Source organism: Amphiura filiformis, chromosome 2 (assembly GCF_039555335.1).
Source record: "Amphiura filiformis chromosome 2, Afil_fr2py, whole genome shotgun sequence".
In the NCBI taxonomy this organism is placed as follows: Eukaryota; Metazoa; Echinodermata; class Ophiuroidea; order Amphilepidida; family Amphiuridae; genus Amphiura; species Amphiura filiformis.
The window spans coordinates 27,742,441-27,769,073 of record NC_092629.1 but is presented as its reverse complement, the minus strand read 5'-3'; the positions used below and the strand labels follow the sequence as shown (position 1 = coordinate 27,769,073).

Genomic DNA, 26,633 nt, shown 5'->3' with positions numbered 1-26,633 from the left:
TTTAATCGGCAAATTGCGTATGATAACGGTCTTGGAACTTTTTTGTTTATTTTATTGTTTTTTTTTAATTAAAAAAAAGAGAAAATTGCAAAAAGAAAATAAGAAAAAAAGTCTAGGGTCGGGCCTATTTTTAGGGTCGGTCGGGTTACCCCAATCAAACAATTTTCTTTTTTAGGCCTTAGCTTCAGGCAGTGTCGGATCTAGAGCAGTCAGAGTGTGGCTTCTTTTAAATGCAACATGATGGTGCTTCACAGCCATTTTTTATATTTTCATTTTAGTTTGAAAAAGCCTACAATTGTGGGTGAAATGAAGGCCCAATTGAATCTATTTGTGGAAAAGTTTCACTATTGTTGTAGACATTATTTCTTTAAACCTAGGGAAGTGTTAGGTGTCCAAAACAGAATTAACTTGTTTGTCCACACATACGGGATGTAGAAGTGAGAAACTAATGCAAAATGATTGAAGGCCCAATGCCAATAAAGCCATTTGGTGGACCATTTTGACACTATTTTTTTGTACAATGTTAGATTGAAAAAGCCAAAAATTGGTGAAATGAAGCCCAATTGAAGCCATATTTGACACTTTATCATAAGACTTCGGAATAAATTTACCCTGCGCAAAAGTACAACCCTAGCCCTATTAAATCCTAACCAACCCTTATTCTAACCCTAATCCTAACCCACCCTTATTATAACCCTAATCCTAATCAACCCTTATTATAACCCTAACCTAATCCTAACCAACCCTTATTACAACCCTAATCCTAACCCACCCTTATTATAACCCTAACCCTAATCCTAACCAACCCTTATTATAACCCTAATCCTAACCCACCCTTATTATAACCCTAATCTTAACCAACCCTTATTATAACCCTAACCCTAATCCTAACCAACCCTATTTATAACCCTAACCCTAATCCTAACCCACCCCTTATTATAACCCTAATCTTAACCAACCCTTATTATAACCCTAATCCTAACCAACCCTTATTATAACCCTAATCCTAACCAACCCTTATTATAACCCTAATCCTAACTAACCCTTATTATAGCCCTAACCCTAATCCTAACCAACCCTTATTATAACTCTAATCCTAACCAACCCTTATTATAACCCTAACCCTAATCTTAACCAACCCTTATTATAACCCTAATCCTAACCAACCTTTATTATAACCCTAACCCTAATCCTAACCAACCCTTATTATAACCCTAATCCTAATCTTAACCAACCCTTATTATAACCCTAATCCTAACCAACCCTTATTATAACCCAAATCCTAACCAGCCCTTATTATAACTGTAACCCTAATCCTAACCAAACCTTATTATAACCCTAATCCTAACCCACCCTTATTATAACCCTAATCTTAACCAACCCTTATTATAACCCTAATCCTAACCAACCCTTATTATAACCGTAACCCTAATCCTAACCAAACCTTATTATAACCCTAATCCTAACCCACCCTTATTATAACCCTAATCCTAACCAAACCTTATTATAACCCTAATCCTAACCCACCCTTATTATAACTCTAACCCTAATCATAACCAACCCGTATTATAACCCTAACCCTAATCCTAACCCACCCTTATTATAACCCTAATCCAAACCCACCCTAATTATAACCCTAACACTAATCCTAACCCACCCTTATTATAACTCTAACCCTAATCCTAACCAGCCCTTATTATAACCCTAACCCTAATCCAAACCCACCCTAATTATAACCCTAACCCTAATCCAAACCCACCCTAATTATAACCCTAACACTAATCCAAACCCACCCTAATTATAACCCTAACCCTAATCCTAACCCTAAGACTTCGGGCTTGCAATTACAGGTAAAGCATGAAGTCACCATTGAGTCAGTCTTGGTAATGACTTTGGTGACAAAATGATTTTCACATGCTTTTGGTCGAGGGCCCGCCTTCAAGCACTGCTGGCATGATAATCGCAGGCCTTCTAACAACCTGACTGTACGACTGACTTTTTAGGCATGGGCCTGTTCAATTATGTGCAATTTAACCCTATTCTATTACCCCCCATCAATTTCGTGCCATTTCATGTAAAAAAATTATTTACCCAAATAAGGTCTTATCTTTTGAACAGTTTTGATAATTTATCACTTCTCTATCAACAAAAAACCTTTTTTCCTAATATAACTACCATTTACACATCATAAAATGGTTTAAAATGTTGGAAACTTGCATATTTTAACCATTTTTAGGTCAAATTTTGTCCTAAAAATAGCCCCAAAATGTCCATAATTTTTTTTAATATAGTCCAAAGTAACTCGGATTTCTTTTTAAAATATGTAGAAACACGGTAGTGTATTTAAAACTACATGAAAATGCCACATTGATGTACTCATACACTTAAAAAATGTAAATCAAAATATTATTTTCATCATATTTGGCTATGAGCTCATTAATTATTCATGAGCTAATTTGCACAAAATTTACATAATTAATTATTAAACTTGTTTTTCTAAAAGCTTAAGGTCCAAGCTTGCCAATGTTATGCCACTTATTGGTTTTTACCCAACCGATAACATATGATACCCACACACCACTCAAATATCCCACTTTTGTGGGGGTAATAGAATAGGGTTAACATTTTCTCTTCTCTTTTCCCTTCTTGCACAGCCGCTATCGGCGCTGTGCATTCTTTTTACCGCGTTCTTCTTCTTTCTTTCTTCTTCTGTCAACATTATCATAATCGGCCATCGTAGCCACATGCTTTCAGGCATATTGACCATACTTGGTCAGTAGAACCATTTGGTGGTGCCACAGATGTCACATATGATCAACTTCCGGTCAAATGTCATCCACTTCGCCATTAGCACACATGTATCGCTACTAGCTAGGGTCTTTAGGATGCCTCAGTTTTGGGGTCAAAGGGGTTACCATTAAGGGGTTACTTACGGTCAAAAACCAAAATTATCAAAAAAGTTTTAAAAATTTGTATCTCAAAATATAAACAGACCAGAGTAATATAATCATCATACATGAATCAGTGTTACCTGATGTATGCATGGTATTTTTATTTTGGGGGTCAAAGGTCATTAAGGGGTCACTTCCTGTTTTTAGCTAAATAACTTCAAGAATTTTTATCTCAACAACTAAACATAGTAGAATTTTTTAATTAAAATTGGAACAATGCATTTTGTCGGTGTACATAAGGTTTTTTTTTTTTTGAGGTCAAAGGTCATTAAGGGGATCAAAAGGTCAATCATAAATTTAAAAAAAAATCAAAATACATGTATAAGTTCCGATTAAGCTGAAATTCACCAGGAATATTCTGACATCCTAAGCACTATGTAATATTTTTGCGGGGTCAAAGGTAATTAAGGGATCACTTCCGGTTCTCACAGATTCGGGGTCATAACTCATTTGTCACTGCTGGCTGTTCATGCTCGCGGTCGCAGGCGACCGCAATCACGTCTTGTTTTCTCTCCTCTTTTTCTCCCTTTCTCTCCTTTCACCCTTTTTTTTTTTTTTTTTTGGTGGGGCGGGCGACTGACACCACACGTATCCATGCCTGGGTTAAGGGATAGAGTTTAGCATTTGAGTTATATTAGCATTTTGGGATATGGAATTTTTTTTCAAATTTAGGATGGGTTCAGTTTAAGATTAGGCTAAGGCACTAGGGTTGTGCATTTTGGATTAGGGAACAATTGTGACCCATCACATCAAAACACGGCAGTTGTCGGAAATCCACATTTAAAGATAATGAAAATGTGCCCCGAAAAATAAAGAAAATAATAAGAAATTTGAACTGTATTTGTCACATAAAATCGCCATTCTACATGCGATATTAATGAAAGAGATGCCATTTTAAAGCTTAAAAGCCGTCTTCTAGTTTGGTAAAGAAATCTACAAGTTCATTTTTGACGACAACTGCCGTGTTTCGATGTGATGGGTCACAATTTAGGTTATATAAAAAAACGAAATATGAAATCCATTAAATTTTTCAAATATTTTTTTATTACCGTATTCATTCCAATAAGCGCCCATGCCCCAATAAGCGCCCACCCAGGGTAATTTCAATTTGCTAAGGGTACCATTAATGTTGAAATGACGGACAGACGTCGATACAGTGAAATAGCTGGGGGATTAGAAGTCCTGTGTAAACATGCAATATATTTTCTGCATCAGAAAAGCTACTAGAATGTCTCAGGACCCTTTTGTAACATACGTAAATTTGTAAAAAATGTGGGAAAAACCATGTAAAAAATAAGTGCTCACCCATAATGAATTTGTTAAGCGCTCTGGGCGCTTATTGGAATGAATTTGGTACACCTAACTTACACTTAAAGGAGTATTTCGTGATCCTAGCATCCTCTATTTATGTCCTTTTTCATTAGATATCCACGAAAAAACCTATTCCCAAACTTTCAGTTGATTCCGATTTTGCGGTCGCGAGTTATGCATGATTATGTGCATACACTGCTCCATAGACAATGCGTTGTAATTTTGTTCTGGTGCACCAGAACGAAATTCAAATTTCTTTGCTAAACGAATTAATCTGCAAGAAATATTTTGTACATAAACATTATGTAGCCTGAGGTTTCCAGTGATATAAAAATCTCAATTTTTTTTGAGAAAAGTGGGGGATGAGGCTGTGGATCACGAAATGCCCCTTTAAATGAAATGAACAAATTTGTTGTGTTTGTAGGTCAACAGAAAAGTTTTGACATCAATTATATTAGCTGGGAGGAAAAGCCGACGAGCATATGACAATTTTGACATTTTTAGAGAAATATGCACTTTTTAATACGAAAAGTCAAAATTTTCATGATCGTCGGCTTTACGTACACTTTAAGTAAATATCATTTGTGTCCATCCATATCAAAACGATGCACTTGTCGGGAAAAAATTGGATAATTATACGAGGCTGTTTAAAAATATGAAATAGAAATCTGACAAAATATAAATTAATGTATAAGGAAATAATAAATTTTGCCAAGTCATATAAATAAAGTCTGTTGAAACTTATTTTGACACTGTATTGTGTAAAACTCAGACACAAAGTTGTGGTTTACCTGTATTACCTGTAATGTATTGTTTCATTTGTGTGCAGTGTGCATACCAAGCTGCTTTCTGAAGGCATTGAATCAGTAGCTATCAGTGACCTATAAATATTGCTGTGTATCAGGGAAGATATATTTCACTGACTTCCCACAATGCATTTATTCCATTCCAATTTCTGTACTGCTTTGCTATAGTGCAACGTGGGTCAATAGTGACAAAAAGTACCTGAACAGAGCACATCCAGATTTCTTGCCTATCAATCCATATTTAGCAGTTGCGGCGATACGGGAGGGGGGCATGGGGGGAAAATACCTCCCAGACAGAAGATCTGCCCTTTCTGAAAAATTGAAAAGAGGGGTGAAAAGCCACTTTTAGCCAAAATTAGGTGAAAATGCCCCCCCCCCCCCCAAGCCAGAGGTTCTGCACCCCTTTTGCCCCCCTAAAAACATTCCTGGCGCCATCACTCTATTCTCCACATGAAAACAAGGTGAACATGTACAAAGTAATAGGAGTGTAATTTGCTGTAATGAGGCGATGCTTCATGTTGCAAAGGATTCTGGGAAGGGCAAGATATCTTCGCTAGCAATGTGTTATTGAAAATCATTCAACTGTAGGGTACGCTTCCTGGTTCGTACGCTACTCGCCTACTTAGTGAGTTTAACATATCCATTTGTAATAAGTTCCGCATATTTCATTTAAAGATATCTCACATTGGAATAAGGTGCTTGATTTATACATGGAATAAGAAAAATTGTATGCTAATTTATAACCACAGGTGAGTTTAGTTATTTATGTACACACTGATTATATTTAATTAAAAACTTTGAAATATTTGACTACCATGTAGTGAACTTGTAGAGTGGTAACCATTGGGACTTCATTATATTTTATGGTGTGTATATAACATTCAGGAAACAACCCAATAAAACCTGAATTTCAGTCCAATTTGGATCAATCAGGGATGCCATCAATTATATAGCAAAGCGTTTATTTTGCATTTAGCAAAATGAGTCCTACAAACATTGTATAATAATGATGAATTTGTTCAACCATCATTTGATATTTATATACATTATATTGATTTTAACATTGTAAAATATTGAATTTTTTTAAACATCCAAACTCAATAAGTTGTTTCTGAGCATGTCAGTAAAAATAATCAGACACCAATTTACATGTACGTAGAAACTACATGTGACCACTGACCAATCGACCATCCACCACGAACCTAGTTTTAAGTTTTTCAGAAGTATTGACTAAGTTTTCAGAAGTATTGACTAATTAAAGCTTAGAGAATTTCAAGAGCAAAATTAGCTTTTTGAGCATTTCCCCAAGCAATTGTGACAAATAATATACCATTTTATAGGTTTTTTTATGGATATTTCCACTGTTTAATAATTCAAGAAAATCAAAATTGCAACTTATTTACACTGGGTTCATCATGGATAGAGTATGATTTTTTATTATTGTTATCGCTATCATTATCATTAGGCTTAATAAAAGACAGATTGTATTGCCCTTTTTGACCGACCATAAAATTAACAAAATGTTGTAAAAATGTTTTGCCTGTTTGTAGTTCGTTCTGCACAACTGTGATGTATTAAAAAACAATTCTAAACCACTCTTTACCATAGTATTTTGTGGTGAATTTTCATTTATTGATATTGTATGTGGCAAAAAAAAGTAAACCGACTGACCGAACTTGACTTTGGGGCTCTGAGGGCATTGCCATCTTTTAGGCCTTTTCATTCCTGGGAATCATCATTAATATTATTATTATTTTATCATTATTAAATTCAGATGCATCATGGCAAATTTAAAGCTTATGCAAGTTATTCTACAAGAGTCTACAAACGTTTTATGTGATAAATTGAAGCCGGAAAAAATATTAATCTGTCTACAACAGAACGGTGTACTAGATAAAGACGATGTCCAGAAAATAACGAGTGAAAAAACAGATGCAGAGAAAGTTATAGCGTTGCTGGATCAACTACGTTTCAAGCCTGAATCTAAGTATGCTTTATTTATGGAGACTTTGGAGCAAGTAGATAAACATCTCCATAGGAAGGTGAAAGTCATAGAGGGAAAGCACAATTACAGTTAAGTATACCATTAGTCTCACGCGGGGCAAAGTTTTGAAAATGTTTCTTTTATATGTACTTCTTAGGGTGCTGAATAAGAATTTTTGGGTCCAACCCATTTTCAAAATCATTCTATCATGTTCCATCATGACCTGGGCTTATGATCAAAGTTGTCAATTATTTTAATAATTTTGTTCTCAAATATACATATTTTTGTTTAATGGGTATTCAAGGTATTCTTGATATTTATTGCCAATTCTAGCGGCAATTTCAGGCCCGATATTTAAAAAACAATTAAAATTTGATATTTCTTGAGGATCATGCTGTTATTAATTGAATCATCTAATATTTTAAAAACTTTGTTTGGTTACAATTATTTTTAGCGCATCTAAGTATGTTATTAATGGCATGCCAAGTAACTTTCTTTGAATGCTGAAATTTCAAATGATAACATATATATTTAAATAATGTGTAATTACAATTTACTACAGTGATGTTTACAACATTCTAATTTTGTAGTGTTTATACGAGCACCTCGTTAACTCAAAGTACTGCACTGGGTAATGAACTTTAGACTCCTTTGTAATATTTTCAACACAGTGATGAGGACATTAATCTAAATTTCTCTTTTCCTTCAATTTCTTCTTCAGATCCACCTGCTGCCCAACAGTGAGTTTACCAAAGTTATTATTAGGCGACAAAAAGTCCCCCTGTTCTATGGTCCTGACCAATCCAGATCTTGCAAGGGGGAGTTGGTGGGTGCTAGTCGTGTGCAAGTAATAACAGCTGTTATTTGCCCAAAGGGGATTGATTTGGACTGACAGTTTTTGAAGAAAAAATTAGAACATATTCAAATATATGAGAAAGTTTTTTTTTTTTCAAATATGTTTGCAAAAACTGTCAAGATTTTTAAAGCTCTCTATGATATAGGATCAGTTATCCTAAGAAAAACTAAAAATATCCATACCGACTGACACTTCTTTGAAAGTGCATCCGCATGTTGAATAGGGATTTTTTGTCACCTTACAATGTATGTATATTATTTTTATTTCCGTTTTTAAAGTATGAAATGTGATATCAGTGGCGGTGGAATGATTTTGAAAGGGGGGGTGCAGTCAGTGGTGGGTGTAGAAAATGTTTGTGTTTAGGGGAATGTGCACCCCTGTGAGAAACCTTGTAAAATGAAGGCCCAATTGAAGCCATTTGTTGGACCATTTCAGTACAATATGTACAATTTTAGTTTGAAAAACCCAAATATTGGTGAAATGAAGGATGAATTAAGCCATTTGTGGACATGTTTTCACTATTATTGTATAAATGATTGCTTTAAACATATATTGTTGGGTGCCCAAAGCAGAAGCGAAAAAAGTCGATTTGTTCATCCATACACAGGGGGTTGAATAATTTTCCAAAATGGAGGTCCAATTGAAGTCATTTGGTTCATTATTTTTACACTTTCTTTCAGAGCCTAGAATTAATTATTTATGTTCACCCAGACCTGTGACACACGGCACATTATGAGTTTGTTAAAGTGGGAGGCATAGCCCCCCAATGTTGAAAACTTTTAGGTAGTGTTAAGTAATACTGTTAAATAAGAATTGCAATAATTATTTTATTTTATTTCTGTTATTTTTTGAAAATTTCTATAATTTAGTTATGGTGCCGCTGCTGATGAAGCTACAAATCAGACTTTAGACCAATCTGGCTTATCTAGCAGGTATGTATAATTTACATAAAGTACGGAAGTTCAAGCTGGGTTATGATTGGCTAATTGAATCAAGTCATCATCACATCTCATTCGCCGATCAAGCTGTATATAGTTCCGTATCACCTAGTTCTTTTGACGTGATAATTAGGAAGAGCAGGTGGACACCGCTGAAGGACCTTCCTGTATACTAAATTCAAAACCTCTTGTAGACTATTTGATTTGTCGATATTCTGTGGTTCCAAGAGCAAAATGTTGATGATTTTTCACATTACTCTCTAGTTCATGTAATAATGACTTATGTTAAAGGTTGTTTGAAAGTTTTGGTCAATTATTCTTAATATTTCAGCCAACAGTTGAATGAAAAGGAAGATATATTGATTCGGACATTTACAAAATGGGCTAACACACAGCTGAATGATGCCAATGAGCAGATTGACAATTTGGAAGAAGACTTCTGGGATGGACCTAAACTGACTGCCTTAATTGAAGTTTTGTTGCAGAAAGGTACATAGATATCAAAATGTATAGATATAGGTATAAGAAGTAGTCATGTGTTATTCAGTGGAAATGTTGTTGTTTAAAATATATTGAGTAGAGTTTAAAACATGGTAGAAACAGTTGCAAATATGTAACGGTGATATCCTGTTGTCTAATATCATATCTCCTTGATTTGTATATTATTATTCCTATCATGCTAAGTATATAAAAAAAAGGAGGCAAGCCTATAAACAGTGAAGGAGCGCCCATCTTTCTTTCATTGGCGATTGTTGCCAGACTCCGGATCCTCCATGTAATGTTACTGTGGGGGATCTTCCACAGCGAGTCTCAGACCTGCCAACTGTCCCTCATTTTGAGGGACTGTCCCTCATTTGGGGTTTACCAAAGTGAAAATGAGGGACAGTCCTGTTTTCTGAAAATTTCAGTGATGGCAAATTTAAATGTAAGAACAGCAGATAATGATGAAAATGTCACTTTGAAATTTGCTATAGCATTCTCTTTAGTCTATTGTGATAAATTCAGACCTGCAAAACCTTCTCTGAATTCTGAAAGTATTGCACACCTCAAGTCTTTGAATTTGTCGGTACCTGGTTTGTGTACATGTACAAGGTTTTGGTCTCAATGTCCCTCATTCTGATTTCTGTAGATTGGCAGGTCTGGAGTCTGCATGTTACCTTCCCAGCAATGAAGAATGCTGGTACCTATTTATACACCTGGTCAGATAGAGAGGAGTATTTGCGGTAAAGCACCTTACTCAGGGGCACAAGTACACACATGGCCACATCGGGGCTTGAACCCACAATCTCACAATTGTGAGGCCTGTGCTCTACTGCTAGACCACACATGCCCTCTGAAGCATACTAAGTATAGATATTTATTATTATATTATATATTCACAACACTTATTATTATTTTATGTACAGGAAAGAAAGAGGTGGATTCAGTTAACCAAAAAGCAGTGATGCTAACAGTGATGCAGCAACTATTTTTAAGTTTTACAACATTTGGGAGCAAAGCTGATGCTTCACAGACAAAGGAAAGTAGAAGAGACCAGTTGCTTTCCTGGGTGCAGGGGCAGATTCCAAGCTGCTATATCACAAATTTTACTAGTGACTGGACTGATGGAAAGGCTATTGGTGCTTTGGTGAATAAATTTGCTCCTGGTAAGTAACCTTAAAGCAACTAGTTGTCTCATAAGATGACTATTGCGGGTTGCGGCCGCCTGCACAGGTACACTGTCGCCTAGGTATCTGGTGCACACAAAGTACCCACATAGTACCAATGCTGCTACTGCACAGGACCCACAAGACTGTACGTATCTAGACTGGTACTCCCCTGGTTCTGCACAGTACCAGCCAAGTATCTTGTGGTATGTTTGAGAAAAAAAATGTGTTGAGTAATATTGTGTTTTGTTGTTGTTATTTCATTCAAAAAAAATCAGGAGCATGTTGTGACTGGGAATCTTGGGAAGAAGATTATGCTACACGGAATATAGAAGAAGCAATGAAGATGGCAGAAGACTGGCTTCAAATAGCACAGGTTAGGTTATGCAGTATTCTTGAAAGTGATATCTTGAAATTAGGGGCAAGACATGTGATCTAGAACTGGATTGAATTTGACTGACAACTTTTGCTTTTTCAAAAACTGTTATAATTTTCAAGCTTTTTAAGATTTTGTTTTAATTGTGTTTAATTTGTCTGATAAATTTAGCTAGAACAGAAAGTCAGTCGGAGGTAAATAATTCAATTTATATTACTCTTACAAAGATTCTTGTCATTTGATTGGTCAATTACTATTGATTAGTTTTGTTATTTTTTGCAAAACACTATTGCACTCCGTGAGTGTAACAGTCTATTATCTATTGCACTCATGCGCAGCTACCATGACAACACTGTTAAACATGAGCGTAGAGTTCGAAATGACCCCCTCGACTTGCCAATACTAGGTGCGGGTGTTACTTCTAAAATAGATATAATGTAGATATTTATTTTGTTTTCCTGATGTTATACATATTAGGTGAAAACAGATTATGCGTTACTACAACAAATATTGAATGTTTTTAGTTGTCCAATTGAAAGAAATTTTCATTCGTTGTAATATCTACTGTTCCATTCAACTCAGCAAAGCATCATATTTGAATGGAAAAGTCCATATTTCACCTCATGACAATATTCTTACCATTTGTCCTAATAAATATTTGTATACTGAGTAATATTAGATAACCATTTGAACAATTTATTTTCATTTCTTTTTATTGCTATATCTCAATAGGTCATTACAGCAAGTGATATGCAGAGTGGAAAAGCAGATGAAATATGTGTGATGGCATATCTGGCTCAATTTTGTTCATGCACTGAAACTGAGGTATGTGTGATCTTCTACAACCCTTCTTGGTTTGTGTATTTCTAAATTGCATTGTAGATGGAGAGTTTTGTTCTGCCTAATCGGCATGATACAACTTTATTTCCTCAACTTATAGTAATTTGAATTATTTGAAAGTGACAAAAATTTACATCAACCTTTTCCTCAGCAGCATGCAGATATCAAACATAGTGAAGTGAGCATTCATCTGTCAGGCTGTTATGAACCCGTAACAAAAGCAGTGTTTGAAATAAGCCTCAAAAAGTTACAGGCCAGCCGGGCATGACCTTAAAAGTTACCGGTCAGCTGGGCGGCAACTAGATGTCAGTCAGAAAAGTTACCAGCCATGCCAAAAAGTTACAGGCCAATGGGAATGCAAAAGGATGCAGAAACCTCCTTGAAGAAAATATCCAAATTCACTTTTCAAATTAGAACTTTGTCATACAAATGCATATTATAGCTTAAGGGGGTACTACACCCCTGCCCAATTTTGTGCTTATTTTTGCATTTTTCTCCAAAATTATAGCACATTGGTGACAAGTAAGATATGTATATTATAGGGGCAAGGACTACAACTACTGCACTGGAAATTGTATTTCAGCACAGACAACAGTTGAAAATGAGGGAAAACCAATATTTGATCTACTAGCCTTGAGTTGTTGAATTTTCAGTGCAGTAATTGTAGTCCTTGCCACTATAATATACATATCTTACTTGTCACCAATGTGCTATACCTTTTGAGAAAAATGCAAAAATAGGCATAAAATTGGTCAGGTGTAGTACCCCTTAATGGAATAAATCATGCCGAATGAGGTATCAAAATGTACATAGAACAAAATTCTCCATCTATATTGACAACTTTATTAGTTTTAGCGTCTTTAAGAAATTGCTTTGTTTTTAATGTGCAGTTACATTTTGTATTCAGTATACTTTTATCAATGTTTTGCCGTCTTGTGTATTTTATTAGTTTCATTATGCATAAAGGGTGAATTCCCAAAATTATCTGGCAAAAATCGCCTAGCCTCCCAATGTGCCTGATATTATTTGGCCCCCTTTCAACATTTTGAAACATTTCAGCACCTTTTCATTTTTACAAACCCATATATTTAAAACCTTATTATATTCTCCAATCATGTGGAGAGTGGGCAGAAATATTTTTTATTATTCCATTGCAGGTACCAATTGGACCAAGAAAACCTGTTGTAAATGAACTGAATATTGGAACTACAGAGATGACAGTAAACTGGTGCCATAGACCAAGACCAGTAATACAGCCTGTATATGAATACCAGGTGGAGTATGTAGAAGGTGCAGGTAGACGTGCAGGTGGACCAGCTGGTCACTGGAAAAAGCATCCTGATCAAATTCCTCACAGTATATTTACCTGTACAGTAAAGGAGTTAGATCACTACCAACAGTATGCCTTTTGTGTGCGAGGTCTGCATGATGGTTCCAAGTATGGGCCCATAAGTCCTCTTTCTGATTTGGCCATAACAACACCAAACCTTGGTAAGTTTACATGCATTTTAACCTGGGGGCACTCCCACTTTGGAGGTGACACGCATGTAGGGATGTTACGACTCCCCTTTTCAGCGTCGCTGTCACCCAAAGACCCCATATATTTGTTTACTGAACACATCACCCGAAGACCTTATATTTTCCCATTTGATCTGTCACCCAAAGACCCTTATTTTTTCAATTTAAACAGCAACTTGTATTTATCACATATTTTGTTACTTATTTTGAAAAAACAAAGCCATTTTAAACCATTTAAAACTAGAAATTCAATGTTTCATCAGGTTTCTGTGGCACTGTTTTGGCTCTCACCCAAAGGTTCCATTAAAAATATAGGCCATGTTCTCACCCAATGACCTCATATTTTTAACATTTTGCTCTCACCAAATGCCAAAAATCATGCTCTCACCAAATGACCCCATATTTTTTATATTTTAGGTCTCACCAAATCCCCTCTCATTTTGCTCTCACCAAATGCCAAAAATCATGCTCTCACCCAGTGACCCCACATTTTTTACATTTTGCTCTCACCGAATCCCCTGTAAGTGTCAGCCCTGCACCTATATCCATTTCAAATTGAAGTGCCCCCTGGGCATTTGAAGCAGTTATATATTATGAAGTTAAATTGTTTAAAGCCATCACTTGAACAAACAGATGTGGAAATGAAAAGCCATATCACTTGAACAAACAGATGTGGAAATGAAAACCCATATCACTTGAACAAACAGATGTGGAAATGAAAACTGACCAGTTGTAGTCCTACTAATGTTAGGGTGTAAAGACATATGCTCAAGGTGAAATTTACACCTACTCATCATGTTACTCTTTTACCATTTTCCTGGGAATCAGAGAATTCCAATCTGTAGCTTTAAAGTAAGATGTTCCAATCATCAAACTTATCCCCACTTTATTGTGCCAAGACTGTGATTTCAGTATTAGTGGAAATGAGTCCATATTTTTCTCAATATGTTCCCCAAAGTGCATCAAAAGTGGGTTAACCGTGAGAACTAAAGCTTTTCATCTGTCATAAAAAAAATGTGTTTCTTTACCAATCGTAGATCCATCCTTTGCGCTTATTTTAGTGATAAGATTTTACCCCCGGCCAGCCCCTTCCCCGGGGTAGGACCGACCAGCACAGATGACCAGGGGGTGGTTGAGTCCCAACATAGGCTACAGTAAAATCCTTGATTTTCATTTCCCTCTTGTAAAATTATTTCAAGAGATATTTACTTCTTAATTGTTGGTCAGTTTAAAATAGTCATTTCCTTTTATATTTAGGAGAAAATTTGGTTGAAATTGCGCGAAAAATTGCACAAATGGGGCCTATAACTCATTACTTTTTAATGAAGTTGAATATCGGTCTTAAATTGATCTTTCAAGTGATTTTGTGCTGAAATGCATGTGAAGCCCACAAAAGTTTGACTTTCTTTTTACTAGAAGGGGCGCAGAATCGATGCTGAATTGGTCAATTCAAGCGCCCCCCCCCCTCTTCACTTTTCAATGATTTTGTCATTGTCAACTTGAAATTTCATCGTAACTGTAGTTTGCATATAGTTATTATTACTTATTATTTCGATATGTTTTTATTACAGACTTGAGGAACATTAGGGCTATACTTATGGAAGCTACAGAAAAACTTTGCGGCTTTTTGGATCCCTATTATGTCATTGAAAACATGTATGCACGGCGCATGCTCACCTTTGCTGACAAGCAGAAAATAAAAAGCATACAAGCTTTTTCAGAGAAGGTTGATTTTTGCTGGAAACATTAAGGCTTAAAAGAGGCAAAAGCATATTTTGTTTTTATGTCAGCACTGCGTAAAGAACGTGATGATTTATTCAGGGAAGTTGTTAATATAGAATGTGAATTTACCAAAGGTATGAAGTTCCTTGTTTTAATTTGTTAAGTCATACACTACAAGATTCCTATTGGGGCTGCCTGTACAGGTACAATGTCGCCAAAGTACTTGGCGGTATTGTCACTAGGAAATTCATTAGTTCAGATTTGGACATTTCCTTGACAATATCTTGACTTCTCTTGACTTCTTTATTTGAATTATAAAGAAATAGTTAAGAAAAGTCAAGAAATGGTCAAGAAAACGTCAGAATATGAACTAAATCTTGACAAATGAACTTCATAGTGTGTACAGTACAGGGGAGTACCAGTATAGTACCAGTGCAATGCAACTGCTGGTGGGTCCTGTGCAGTAGCACTGTTGGTACTTTGTGAGGTACTTTGCACCAGTCGAGTACCTTGCTGACAGTATACCTGTGCACGATAAGAATCTTGTAACGTATGATTATACTTCTAAATCTAAGAATTTAGAGTGCATTAATTGTAGGTTAATAACTGCATAGGCTATATGATATTACTGATGGGATTGAAATTGGATAAAATAATGCACTTGCGCTAAAATGCATCTAATGGCACAAGTCATGAAGTGGAGAGTGCATGAGTACGCATCAACATCTCAGCACAAGTGCATTATTTTATCCAAATCCTTGAGAAACAAGTTAAGCAGTTCTTCACCTATTTCATAAATATCCTGAAATACTAGCAAATATTATATACATCCACCTCCAAGGAAAATGAATAAATCATATATATGTGACACAAATGCATTTAAAAGCAGTGCATGTAGTATGCAGAGTGCAATAAGATGCACTCCATGTATTTTTCGAACAGCTTTTCTGATCGGTTGCTATAAGTGTATGAAGGGTTATATTTGTATATTTTTGGTAAAACATCTATGAGTTTGTGTAGGGACCTGCTTGGAAAGCAGTGCTAGTCACGGAATCCAATTTTACCCTCAAGAAAGATAAATCAAATAAAAAAAATATGGGAATGAAAATTGTATTCTTATTGTGATATTTACAGAACCAAAGCTACACTCTAAATTTAGCCAACCAGAAGCTTTAGAAGTGACCAAAGGAGATGGACCAAGAAAAGCTAATGTAGTGCATGAACCACGCAAGAGACCTAGGCCTAAAGGTAAGACGGTGAGACTTTTCATCATGTACTTACAATTGAACTCTTGAGGTTGGCCACTTGTATTACGTACAGTGTAGATATGCTAAATTTAAAATTGGACAAATGCTCTTGTTCTCTGCTAGGATAATTGTATTTCTATTGACTATTTGATTGCTATATAAGTATTATTTTTAATTTGTACTTATTGTCTGATTTATATTGCTTGATCTGGACCTCTTGGGAGATCAGTAATTGAAAGAGCTTACCAGAATAATAATGAACGGATAAATGAAATGATAGTGTCGAATGCTGCGGATAGGTCAAGCAAAACAAGGAAAATAACATTTTGCCTATTCATATCATCCAATACATTGCTATGGTGTATTATAATTATTCCCCGATTGAATTGTTCAAATCAGTATCAAATATTGTGTCTCTCATCTATCCTATAGGTAATGAAAATACAGCACCAGGAGCGGTCCCTAAACGAACACGTTATGGTAAGACAATGTTACTTTCAAATGTTTCTACGGTAAAACCAAACCTCGATCTTCATAGTTTGTGAAAACAAATCGAGAGGACTATATTCTGGGGTAGATTTTGACCGGAAGTGACCCCTTATTGATCTTTGATCCCAATTCTGTGTATAACTTTTAGACACTGGCCGTTGATGAGTGGATGACCTTTGACCAGAAATGATCATGTGACATTTGTGGCACCCCTCAATGGACCAAGTGACCATGATCAACATGGCACAGCGTCATCATCTCTATATCTTCGTGTCAAAAATTGCTGTGATAGTACGGCGAATCCTCTCGTTTTTCAAAAGCTACGCATGGCGATTTTGTTCGAGATAGGCCAAGCGACTCGGGCTAAGCATACCATATGCATACGATATGAGATGATCAAGTACCCCATATGATATTGCCATTCAAGAAAAGTCGATTTTTGTCAGGTAAATCCCAGGTTTTGTTTCCAATACACTAAATGGAAATGCAATACACTAATTAGCTGGGATTGCTGTTTGCTGTGGATATATTTTACTGCATTTTATCCGTAACAATTTTGAAATCGTTCGTCAAAATTGTGATATATTAAACTGTTTGAGAATTATAATTTATAAAGGAACATGTGTACAGAATATTAAAGCACAAGTCTATACAATGTACTATATCAACACACTATACCACATTCTTTATCTGTGTCAATAATAGAATATTGATTTCAATCGAATTGAATACATCTCTCCATTTTGAGTTTGTACTCCACCACTGAGCGATCTAGCGATCGATTTCTAGCCAATCAGATGGGACTCCTTTTCTTGCGTTCGGTGAAATACCAATCGCCCGTCGCTCCCCTTACCAAAGTGAACAGCTAATTAAGCCTTCACTAGGCTGTTACTCAGCAGTTGTAAGTTTGAACAGCCAGTAGCTTAAGCTGCTACATGCTTGGAACAGCTATAATTTAGCCTTCACATTTTTGAACAGCTATAATTATTACCTTCACATTTTTGATCAGCTATAATTTAGCCTTCACATTTTTGAACAGCTAGTTTAGATACAGCTGTTCGATTTTTGAACTTGGCTTATAGCTGTTAGCCAGTTATAGCCTGCACTAGCCTTCACTTCCTCAGTGGTTGACCCAAGGTTCAAATTATTGAACAGCTAGTGAAGGCTGTCGACTAGCTGTACCTAATTTACATAATTCATCATTTTGCAGGCTTAGTACATGCTAAATGAAGGCTATAATCATCGAACAGCTATTTTTGGTGAAGTTGGTCAAAATTCAAAAAAATAAAAAACGGCTCCTAGATATTTTTATCTAGTTTTTAAAAATTAATAAAAAAAATTTTTGGCCCAAGAATTTTTTTGGTAGGATGTACGATGTAAGAAGTGGGCCAAAAACCAGTTTTTTAGGATTTTGGGCCAAAAATGAGCATTTTGGCCCAAATTTGACCTCACAGATGAACTTATCAAGTCTTTGCCATTCTAAATATGTATACTTTTATATACATTACACCAACAATTTAGCAGTTATGAGGCCCGAAAGTTTCCATAATTCCAGGGTTCAGACCAACCTTAAGTTTATATTTATAATATAGGGTGTCGACACTGCATGGCTGAAAGCATGTGGCTACGATGGGTGCATGATTATGATGTTGACAGAAGAAGAAAGAAAGAAGAAGAAGAAAGAACGCGGTAAAAAGAAAGCACTGAGCCTGAAGGCGGCAGTGCAATACACCACTGGGCATCTTCCAAAAAGTATACTCAAGAATTCAGTGTCTCGCTGTGGAGCAATGACACATGGCTTTAAGACAAGAACTTATCCACTGAAATATGATATCTCATATACCAAAACTTTCTTTACATGAAGCGTTGTCATGTATGGCCAAGCTTGTTAAATTGTTCGCAAACAGCCCCTCTCGACCAAACCAAGTACCTGGTTCAAGTTATTCAATTGTTAATTCAAAATACATGTATTATTACAACGCTTTACTGATCTGCATTTCACCTACTCTGCGTGCTCCTCTTTTAATTTGCAATTATGCAAATGCACCAAATTTCAAATACTGGTACCTTGGTCAATTTAAGAGGTTTTGTAGCAAAGGTGGTTAAAGAGCTAACAAGATGCTGCACATGACTACGTCAATAAAATCGTCACAACATAAGCAGGTGTAGGAATCCACCTGTCGTGGAGAAGTACATTTATTAGAAAGCTTTAGAAATATGCAAATGGGGCCTACATCCCTTTTTCTGTCCGGGTTCTTCTTGATCTGGAGAAACACACAATCGAAAGGCGATGAGACAACATATTTTAGTTAAGACTGTCGATGTACCACTACTTTATTTCTGTGGGCGCTCAAGAACAATATGCAGATCATCTTGGCCCGAGCCTTAGTGTTTAATAAGACGAGTTCTCAGTGTTACTTCTTCTGCCTATGGAAATCATGCCATTTTAAAGACTTGTTAACACCTACATGGTTAACTGTCAACTCCGACTACCAACTCACTTTTTGGTCACAGTGCTAGCTCACTCCTGGCTCGCTACTGAAATAGCAACAGACGACTCACCTCTTACTGTCTGTGCATCCTACTTTTAAAAGGCATATTTCTTAGGAGAGGGCAGTATACTCAAAGAACACGTGGACTTAGCTACTGGGTATGTCCAGAGGTTAAGGCTAATAATTGTCGACACATCACTTTCCTTCGAATCTGAACTGTGTATGAACTGTCACATTCTGGTATTCTTACACAGGTTTAGAATTTAAGACAAGTTACACAGTGAGGACTTTTTTGTGTTGTGTTTGGGTATATCGTATGCTGCGGATAGGTCAAGGTAAACAACATTTTGCATATCAACAGCATTCAATATATCGATATGTATCAAAGTAGGTTTATTATAATTATTCAAATAACCAGTATGTTTAATTGTTATAATATAGTATTCAATGAACCAGTATGCTAAAAGTAATAGATCGAACATCATGTCTCTCATCTATCCTATAGGTAACAAAGGTACAGCTTCAGAAGCGGATGTCCCTAAACGAACACAATATGGTAAGATCATGTTCCATGTTACTTTCAAAATTAAAAATTTGTCCGTAAATCATAACCTGTAAGACTGACAACAGAATACAAAGGCTGCTTAAAATCATTCAAAATGACTCGATCTCTCACATCTGTGATACACTTGCAGTATTTGATATAAGTCTTATTTGATATTACTAATCATGCGCAATCCAAATTTAGCTAAAATTATGCAAACTTCTGCTCGCTCACTTCAGGCAACTTAAACATCCCGGGGAAAAAATCTTACTTAGCTAAATAATTTGCAACTTTCAAATCATATAAATTTTTCCCGGAAAATGTTTAACGAGGTATATCAAATGCAAGGTAGCATTCTTAGCATATCAGTTTCAATGTTAATCAGTCAATCATGTTTTAAAGAATTATGACCCTCCAAAAAAGACAGTGTGTACTTTCATTTTGTGCTGTTTATTTCGTTGTATGGAACTGCTGCCTTTTGTAAAACCCTTTGTTGTCACTCTCCGGTTGATGTTATTTATGACTTGTTATGGATAAGTCACCTTTAAATGATCAATTTAGTTTCCAACATGTTACTATTTTTTTTATTATTCTCAGACATCAAAATAAAAATGGATCTTCAAGGAAGCAGTGTAGACCACCTCAAAATGATTGATACAATCTTCTCACAGATGTTAAAGCCTCAAATCTTGTCCAACTTAGTCAACAATACGTTCAATCCTCTTGGCTGTACATTGGTGAAGTTCATTACAATTCCTGCTGGTTCTATCCAGTATAGTGTCCAATGTGCAGATGTCATAGTTCTAAAAGATACTTTCCAAAGTACTGAAGACAGCTCTTTGGACAAACAACTAGATAGGGCATTGCTTACAAAGGACGTAATTGGCGAAGAAGTGGGTATAAAAATTAAGACCAAGATAGATGAAGCAGAGTTCAAACAGGCTGAAGAAAAACTTGTGAAATTGGGTAAGAAATATTTAAAGCTAATGCTATATATATCCTTGTAGGATATGTGTTCACTTCCCTCTTTATCGCTCTCTTTCTGTGTTTTCTCCTTTTTTCTCAGTCCAAATTAATCTTTTCATTCTTCCTGATATGTCCTGGTGTTGCCAGTTGTAACTTAAAATTAAATTAAAATTTCCTTTTATCTAATTTATGGTGTGTGGGCACGATTAATTTGATTGGATAAGGATTTGGCACCCCAATAAACGCAAAAAGACAATGGTACAAGGAGAGAGCATGACAAAAGTTAATGAAATAAATCCTTTTAAATCAAGATCAAGATGTAATTTAGCTGAGATGATCAACCAACATCTCAACACTTCCCCCTCCTATCTTAAAGCTTTAATTTCTCTCAACAATTTTTGAGGTTGTATTTCAGAAATGTCAAAGAAAAAATAGTGACCTTGTTGTCTGTATAACCTATTTATTAGCAGATTGGGTTTACTTTAAGGTGTTTAAAAATTCATTTGCAAGAATTACACAAATTTACAACGATTTGATTCAATGACAAATTGAGTTAATTCCCTTTATAATCTTCTTTGATTTGAATGTATTAGATCTTCCTGGTGTACCAAGTACCCCTAATGCTGTGAACATCGATAAGACAAGTGTAAAGCTTACCTGGTCACCTCCTGAAGGAAACCAAGAGAGTGGCAAGTTTAGAGTGACAGCATATGTCGTGGAGAAATGTGACATCAGTAAAGGAAATTGGTCTCAAGTGAACAAGAAGGTTAGTTTTTTACATTTCCCTTGAGTGAGGGCAAATGTGTAAACAGTGCTCTCAAAGTCCATTTACACGAGGAGACTTGAGTCGCTTACGAATAAACATCTGGGTTTTCAAGATTTATGTGACAATCAACAGTTGAGTTTAGACGAGTCAACTACCAAAAAGTGATTACCAGTTCAGCACAATGGATGTAAAGGGACAGTCCCCAAAAAATCAAGTTTTCAAAGTTTCACAACCAAACAACTTGTTAGTTCCTGAGGTCTGGGTTAAATAGACCTTTGAGAACACTAGTGGATAAGTATTTAGCTGGCATATTATGTGTTTTATGAGAAAATGAATGTGAACAAAATATATCAGATGGGTCAATTGTTACTGGTCAAATCTGTATAGGCCTACAGTTTCTTTATAGCTGTACATACTGTTTATTAATCTCAATTTCATCATCTGCAAATGGTGTTGTATCCCATGCTTGACCCTATTACTTCAGATACAAAACTGAGTGAATTTGTCTCATGGTAATGCTTGGGCCTACTTATTGTATTTCACGATGTTATTTATTATTAATACTGACCAGATTGTCCCTTTGCCCTAGTCACTGCACCCCATTGGTTGTGAAACTGATATGCCCACTTGGGACCCTTCCGAGTCGCTTCAGAATAGAGCATGTTCTATTCTGGTTCAACTCGCTTGGTAACCCTCTTTGGTCCTTAACTACCCATTCAACACTGAGTTTACATGAGGCGATTCTGGCAGAGGAGACATTCCAGAGCGACTCGCTTCACAAAGTCTCCTCGTCTAAATGCACCATTATATATTTCAGTATCCCAACTTCAATGTGTAGCATATCTATGAAAAGGAGATTACTCTCTGTGCCAAACTGCATGTTGGCAAATATATATGTCTTTCAGTCACATTGGGTGATTTAGTGGAATTAGAATGAAGGATTTATTTCATTCATTCATTTTATTTTACAAATTAGGCAAAAATACATCAAATTCCTATCATTCATGCTGCCACTATCTTTACTGCATAAATAACTCTCTAATTGTTGGCCTATGACCCTATAACTTGTGATTGTATCAGATTGTGATACATATAACACTCTCTGTTTTTTCCTAATTGAATAAAATGTTTAGGTGTGTGAGAGCAGTTATGCCATTAAGAATCTGACTCCAGGCAATCGGTACCAATTTCGTATCCGAGCTGTGAATGCCGCAGGTGTTGGAGAAGCAAGTGCAGCAGTAGATATAATTACAGCTAAAGAACCACCTCCTTATTCATTATTTGGTAAGAGTTCACAAGAGTTAAAATTCACAACCTTCATTGCCACCAAACCATGAACATGGTAAAATAAGGTTTTATTATTTAAATATAACCGGGTTTAATTCTTCAAACAAAATTGTTGATTTGATGCCATTGTTATGATGTTGTTTTGAGTATTTGGGCTTTGGCATGGTTCGTTCAACCAATCGTCTTAAGAATGAATATATGTTGTTTTTATGCATGATTCAGTTGTCGTTCCTCTTGGTTTTTTTCCTTCTTTAATCAGGTATATTATAATTATTGTATGATACCAGTATTTTAAGGTAGTAGTACAAACATCATGTCTCTCATTTATTTTATAGGTAAAGAAACCACATCTCCAGCCAAACCTGTCCTGCCAAGACCAACCCAAGGCAGTACTGGTAAGACCATGCATGTTACTTTTAAACATATCTACGAAACCTAACATCTTCATATTTTGTGAATACAAGATTAGAACTATATTCTGTTGTGGGTCGACACTTTACTTTCAAGAAGAATGAAGTGATGTTAATTATATTGCATGACTCAGTTATCCTTGAGAAGGTTACACTTACGACTCCACTTTGAAGTCAATTTCTTCTCAAATTTGTACTCTTTATATGAAGAGATAAATAGAAAAGCTAGCTACTTCATGGCTGATTATTTGCTGCTTCACACAGCAGAAAAACTTGTATTTTAAGATAGTAATATATAGATCCAACAATATGTCTCTCATCTAACCTATAGGTAAAGAAAGCACATCTCCAGGAAAAGTCCCTAAACTGGGCCCTAAACCTGCTGGAACACGTTATGGTAAGCTTAGACCATGTTACTCTTAAATATATTTGTTAAACCTAACATCTTGTGAATACAAGCTGGTGACTATAGTATTCTAGACACTTCCCTTTCAAGAAAAATGAAGTGATGATATTTTTATTGCATGACTCAGTTATCCTTGAGAAGCTTACACTCATGACCCCACCTTGAACTTAATTTTTCAATCATTGTACCTGGAGTCTCAATTGTGTACTCTAATATATGATAAGATATTAGAAAAACTAGCTGCTTCATATACTTGTAGCTTAAAAAGTTATATTTTCAGAGTCTGTATTTAGCAACGACATAGCTGCTTCATGGTTGAATATGTCATAAGTATTATCAGTTAATGCTTCACACTGCAGAAAAACTTGTCTGCAAAGGTGACATCAGAGCTCTCGCCATAGACATAAAACAGTTCTTGCATGTATGTTGAGAGAACATGAGTTAAATATATGTCCCTTGGGCCTTCTGGTTATGTCATACTCTTATCTAATAACTTGTAGCTCCATTATCTCAAATTATGGATCTGGTTTTGTTTTTTCTTATAATATTTCTTATATTAATATTCAATGAACTTCTTCTTTTGTGAACACAAGCTGAGGACTACATCTGTGGTAGATCTTCAATTTCAAGAAGAATGAATTGATGTTACTTTTATGCATGATTCTGTTACCCTTGAGAAGGTTACACTCATGACTTTGCCTTGAAATTAATTTCTCATTCAGATCCCATCTTTGCAGGTATTCCAAACTATACAATTCAGATTAAATTTTTGAAATGTTACAGAAGGTGCACTCTGTGATTAGCCTGACATCTCTCTCTCTTTCTCTGTGTGTGTCAGGTGGCGCTCTGTAGCGCTGCTGTGGTCTTCACAAGAGTACGCCATCTCACTTGATCTGATGCCAAGTGCATTGCACCTTGTATTCCTTGGTTAGAAACCAGCTTCACGTCATTAGTCCAAGATATTGGTGAACGTCCCCTTCCTCATCGGCCTTCCATAGCTTGACATAAACACCACACAATTTCAAAGAAATCAAATCTCATGATTAAATTTTGTGACAATTATACATGTACATGTCTCAAGAAAACATAAACAATATCAGAGTCAGCCAAGATAATGAACATTGCCTGAAACTAGATAATATTCAAAAGGTAGTCTAACTATGAATAAAATTTGTTATATGCAATTTGTTGTTGGTTTTTGTTTTTTTTTGCTTTGGTGGTGAGTAGTCAGTTGAAATGAAGATGCAACATCAGAAAGTACGGCGACGAATTAATATAGTGTGGCCATATCCCTGGTTGCGAATTCGCGAGCAGTTATGGGTATCGAGTTTGCAACATCTTGCCATCTTCTTGCTCTGCGGTTTGCCATTCATATTACTCAAAACCTTTATATTAATGTTTATTGTAGTACTTACTTGAGTTTACTCACCGTGAGCAATTTATGGATCAGTTGATATAATCCGCAAAGAATCAATGCACTCAAGGACACTAATTTGTAAGGGTATTGTTGTCAAGTGTTATAAGCCGGTTGCGAGAAATGTAGGAGTTGGGCCAATCAAGCCGATGAACGGGTGACTGAACATGGCTTTTCATCGGGCAGACATACATTTTGTTAGTGCATATCGCAACAGTATTTTATTTCTTAGCATCGGCGTGGGTCTGCGGCTTGGGTTGCGGGCACGCCGCAGAGTTAATCGGTGAGATTAAGCACCCAGGCCTAAGTATGAGCCCTTTTGAGGGTAAAATTAGGGGGAAAGAATATTTCGCAAGCGAAAAGGGGGAAAAGCAATTTTTGGCATTTCAAAATGGGGGACAAGCAATTTTGGCAGGTCGAAAGGGGGGAAGCAATTTTTGGCACATATTTTACCGATTACCTTTTTACATAACACATGCTTACAAAGGCTTCAGTACAGAATCTTCAAATATGCACAATTTGGTGCTCGCTACGCTCAGATTAGTAATGAGAAATCTGGAGCTTGGATGTCTTGATTCCAGTAGCGTAGCCATGATTTCAGTGTGAGGGGGCAAAGCCAAATTTTTGTCCCATATTTGTCAATTTTGTGTCCCATTTTTAGTCATTTTAAGGACACTTTACTCTTTGCCATCCTCATTTTATTGGGAGGGGGCTCCCCCTGGCAATGTCCCTGCATGCATGATTCCTTTTTAAAATATATTGTCTGAGAATTGAGTATGTCAATTAACCAATATGAATTTGTGTTTGCTTCTTTGTTTTTGTAGATTCACCTAAAAGAAAACTCACTGCTGCTGGTAAGTTGCAGGCATTCTTATTTAGGGTTTCTCTATTCAAACAAAACTGTGTGATTTTGATAAATTTTCATACTCAATGTTTCATTTTACACGATTATGACACAATTAAACAAAGTATGTCATTTGTCAGTTCAATTTGAGATACGTTGAAACTTCCATTTCTTTTGTACTTTGTTGTTTAAGCAGCAAGTTCAATTTTACATCTTGTTTCTGTTCAAAATAGCCAAGAATTATAGATAACAAATAGACTGTGTCACAATTTGGTATTTGTGTACCATCCATGATCTGTCACTTCTTTTCAAATTTGCATTAAAATTTAAATGGAAGTCATCTGAAGTAAATTTGGTTATATATTTTCTTAAACTTGAAAATTATCATTGTTATAATATGTCAAAAAATATTCAAAGTCATCAAAGGGTTGCTTAATTGTAGTTAAGTAAGGATTTTCATGAAACAAAAACATTAGAAAACAGTGGCGTGCCTGGGCTTTCAAAGGGCGGCTTCAAAACTTCAAAAAAGCTTCAAAATATAATGAAAACAAACTGAACTCAATGCATCTTCACTTATAACTTCAGCATAATGCCACCAGTACAAGTTTATGATGTAAAATCTCACACCAACAGACCCTTAGTTTAGGATCACTCTCCACCCCCTATTTTTGTAGGGATTTACAAAAATATCTTAAGAACCACAGTAAAATCGTTTTTTATGCTAAATTCATCTATGGTAGTAAATATTTACCAACCCTAGACCAAAACAAGCATATTTAAAGCACTGTACTTTAAATATGCTTTCTAAACAACATTCCAA

The 26,633-nt window shown here is 35.8% G+C and overlaps 2 protein-coding genes across 3 annotated transcripts in view; both read left to right on the top strand.

Moving 5' to 3' along the window:
- LOC140146048 (dystrophin-like) overlaps nt 1-14,976 on the top strand; it is a 108,371-nt gene extending 93,395 nt beyond the window's left edge. Inside the window, exons 1-9 of one of the 2 annotated variants that reach the window (XM_072167790.1) lie at nt 6,846-7,141; nt 7,774-7,792; nt 8,778-8,840; nt 9,178-9,335; nt 10,253-10,492; nt 10,771-10,868; nt 11,601-11,693; nt 12,866-13,199; nt 14,798-14,976. In XM_072167790.1, the coding sequence (XP_072023891.1) occupies nt 6,850-7,141; nt 7,774-7,792; nt 8,778-8,840; nt 9,178-9,335; nt 10,253-10,492; nt 10,771-10,868; nt 11,601-11,693; nt 12,866-13,199; nt 14,798-14,976 (1,476 nt within the window). In that variant the 5' untranslated portion in view covers nt 6,846-6,849. Of the gene's footprint in view, nt 1-6,845; nt 7,142-7,773; nt 7,793-8,777; nt 8,841-9,177; nt 9,336-10,252; nt 10,493-10,770; nt 10,869-11,600; nt 11,694-12,865; nt 13,200-14,797 lie in introns of those variants that run through there. The other variant, XM_072167789.1, reaches the window with a different exon arrangement.
- An 11-nt stretch (nt 14,977-14,987) lies between these two features.
- Nucleotides 14,988-23,596, top strand: LOC140146049 (uncharacterized). The gene is made up of 9 exons (XM_072167791.1): nt 14,988-15,082; nt 16,083-16,196; nt 16,628-16,675; nt 19,682-19,732; nt 20,318-20,686; nt 21,280-21,452; nt 22,586-22,736; nt 23,075-23,134; nt 23,481-23,596. Exons 1-9 carry the CDS (start codon nt 15,010-15,012, stop codon nt 23,570-23,572), a joined length of 1,131 nt encoding a protein of 376 aa, XP_072023892.1. The 5' UTR covers nt 14,988-15,009; the 3' UTR covers nt 23,573-23,596.
- The last annotated feature ends 3,037 nt before the right edge of the window (nt 23,597-26,633 follow it).

Coding starts and splice junctions, on each gene's coding strand:
- LOC140146049 (XM_072167791.1), top strand. CDS start 15,010: ATGTCAGCACTGCGTAAAGAACGTGATGATTTATTCAGGGAAGTTGTT. Junction 20,687..21,279: donor AGAAAAACTTGTGAAATTGG/GTAAGAAATATT, acceptor TGAATGTATTAG/ATCTTCCTGGTGTACCAAGT. Junction 21,453..22,585: donor GGTCTCAAGTGAACAAGAAG/GTTAGTTTTTTA, acceptor TAAAATGTTTAG/GTGTGTGAGAGCAGTTATGC.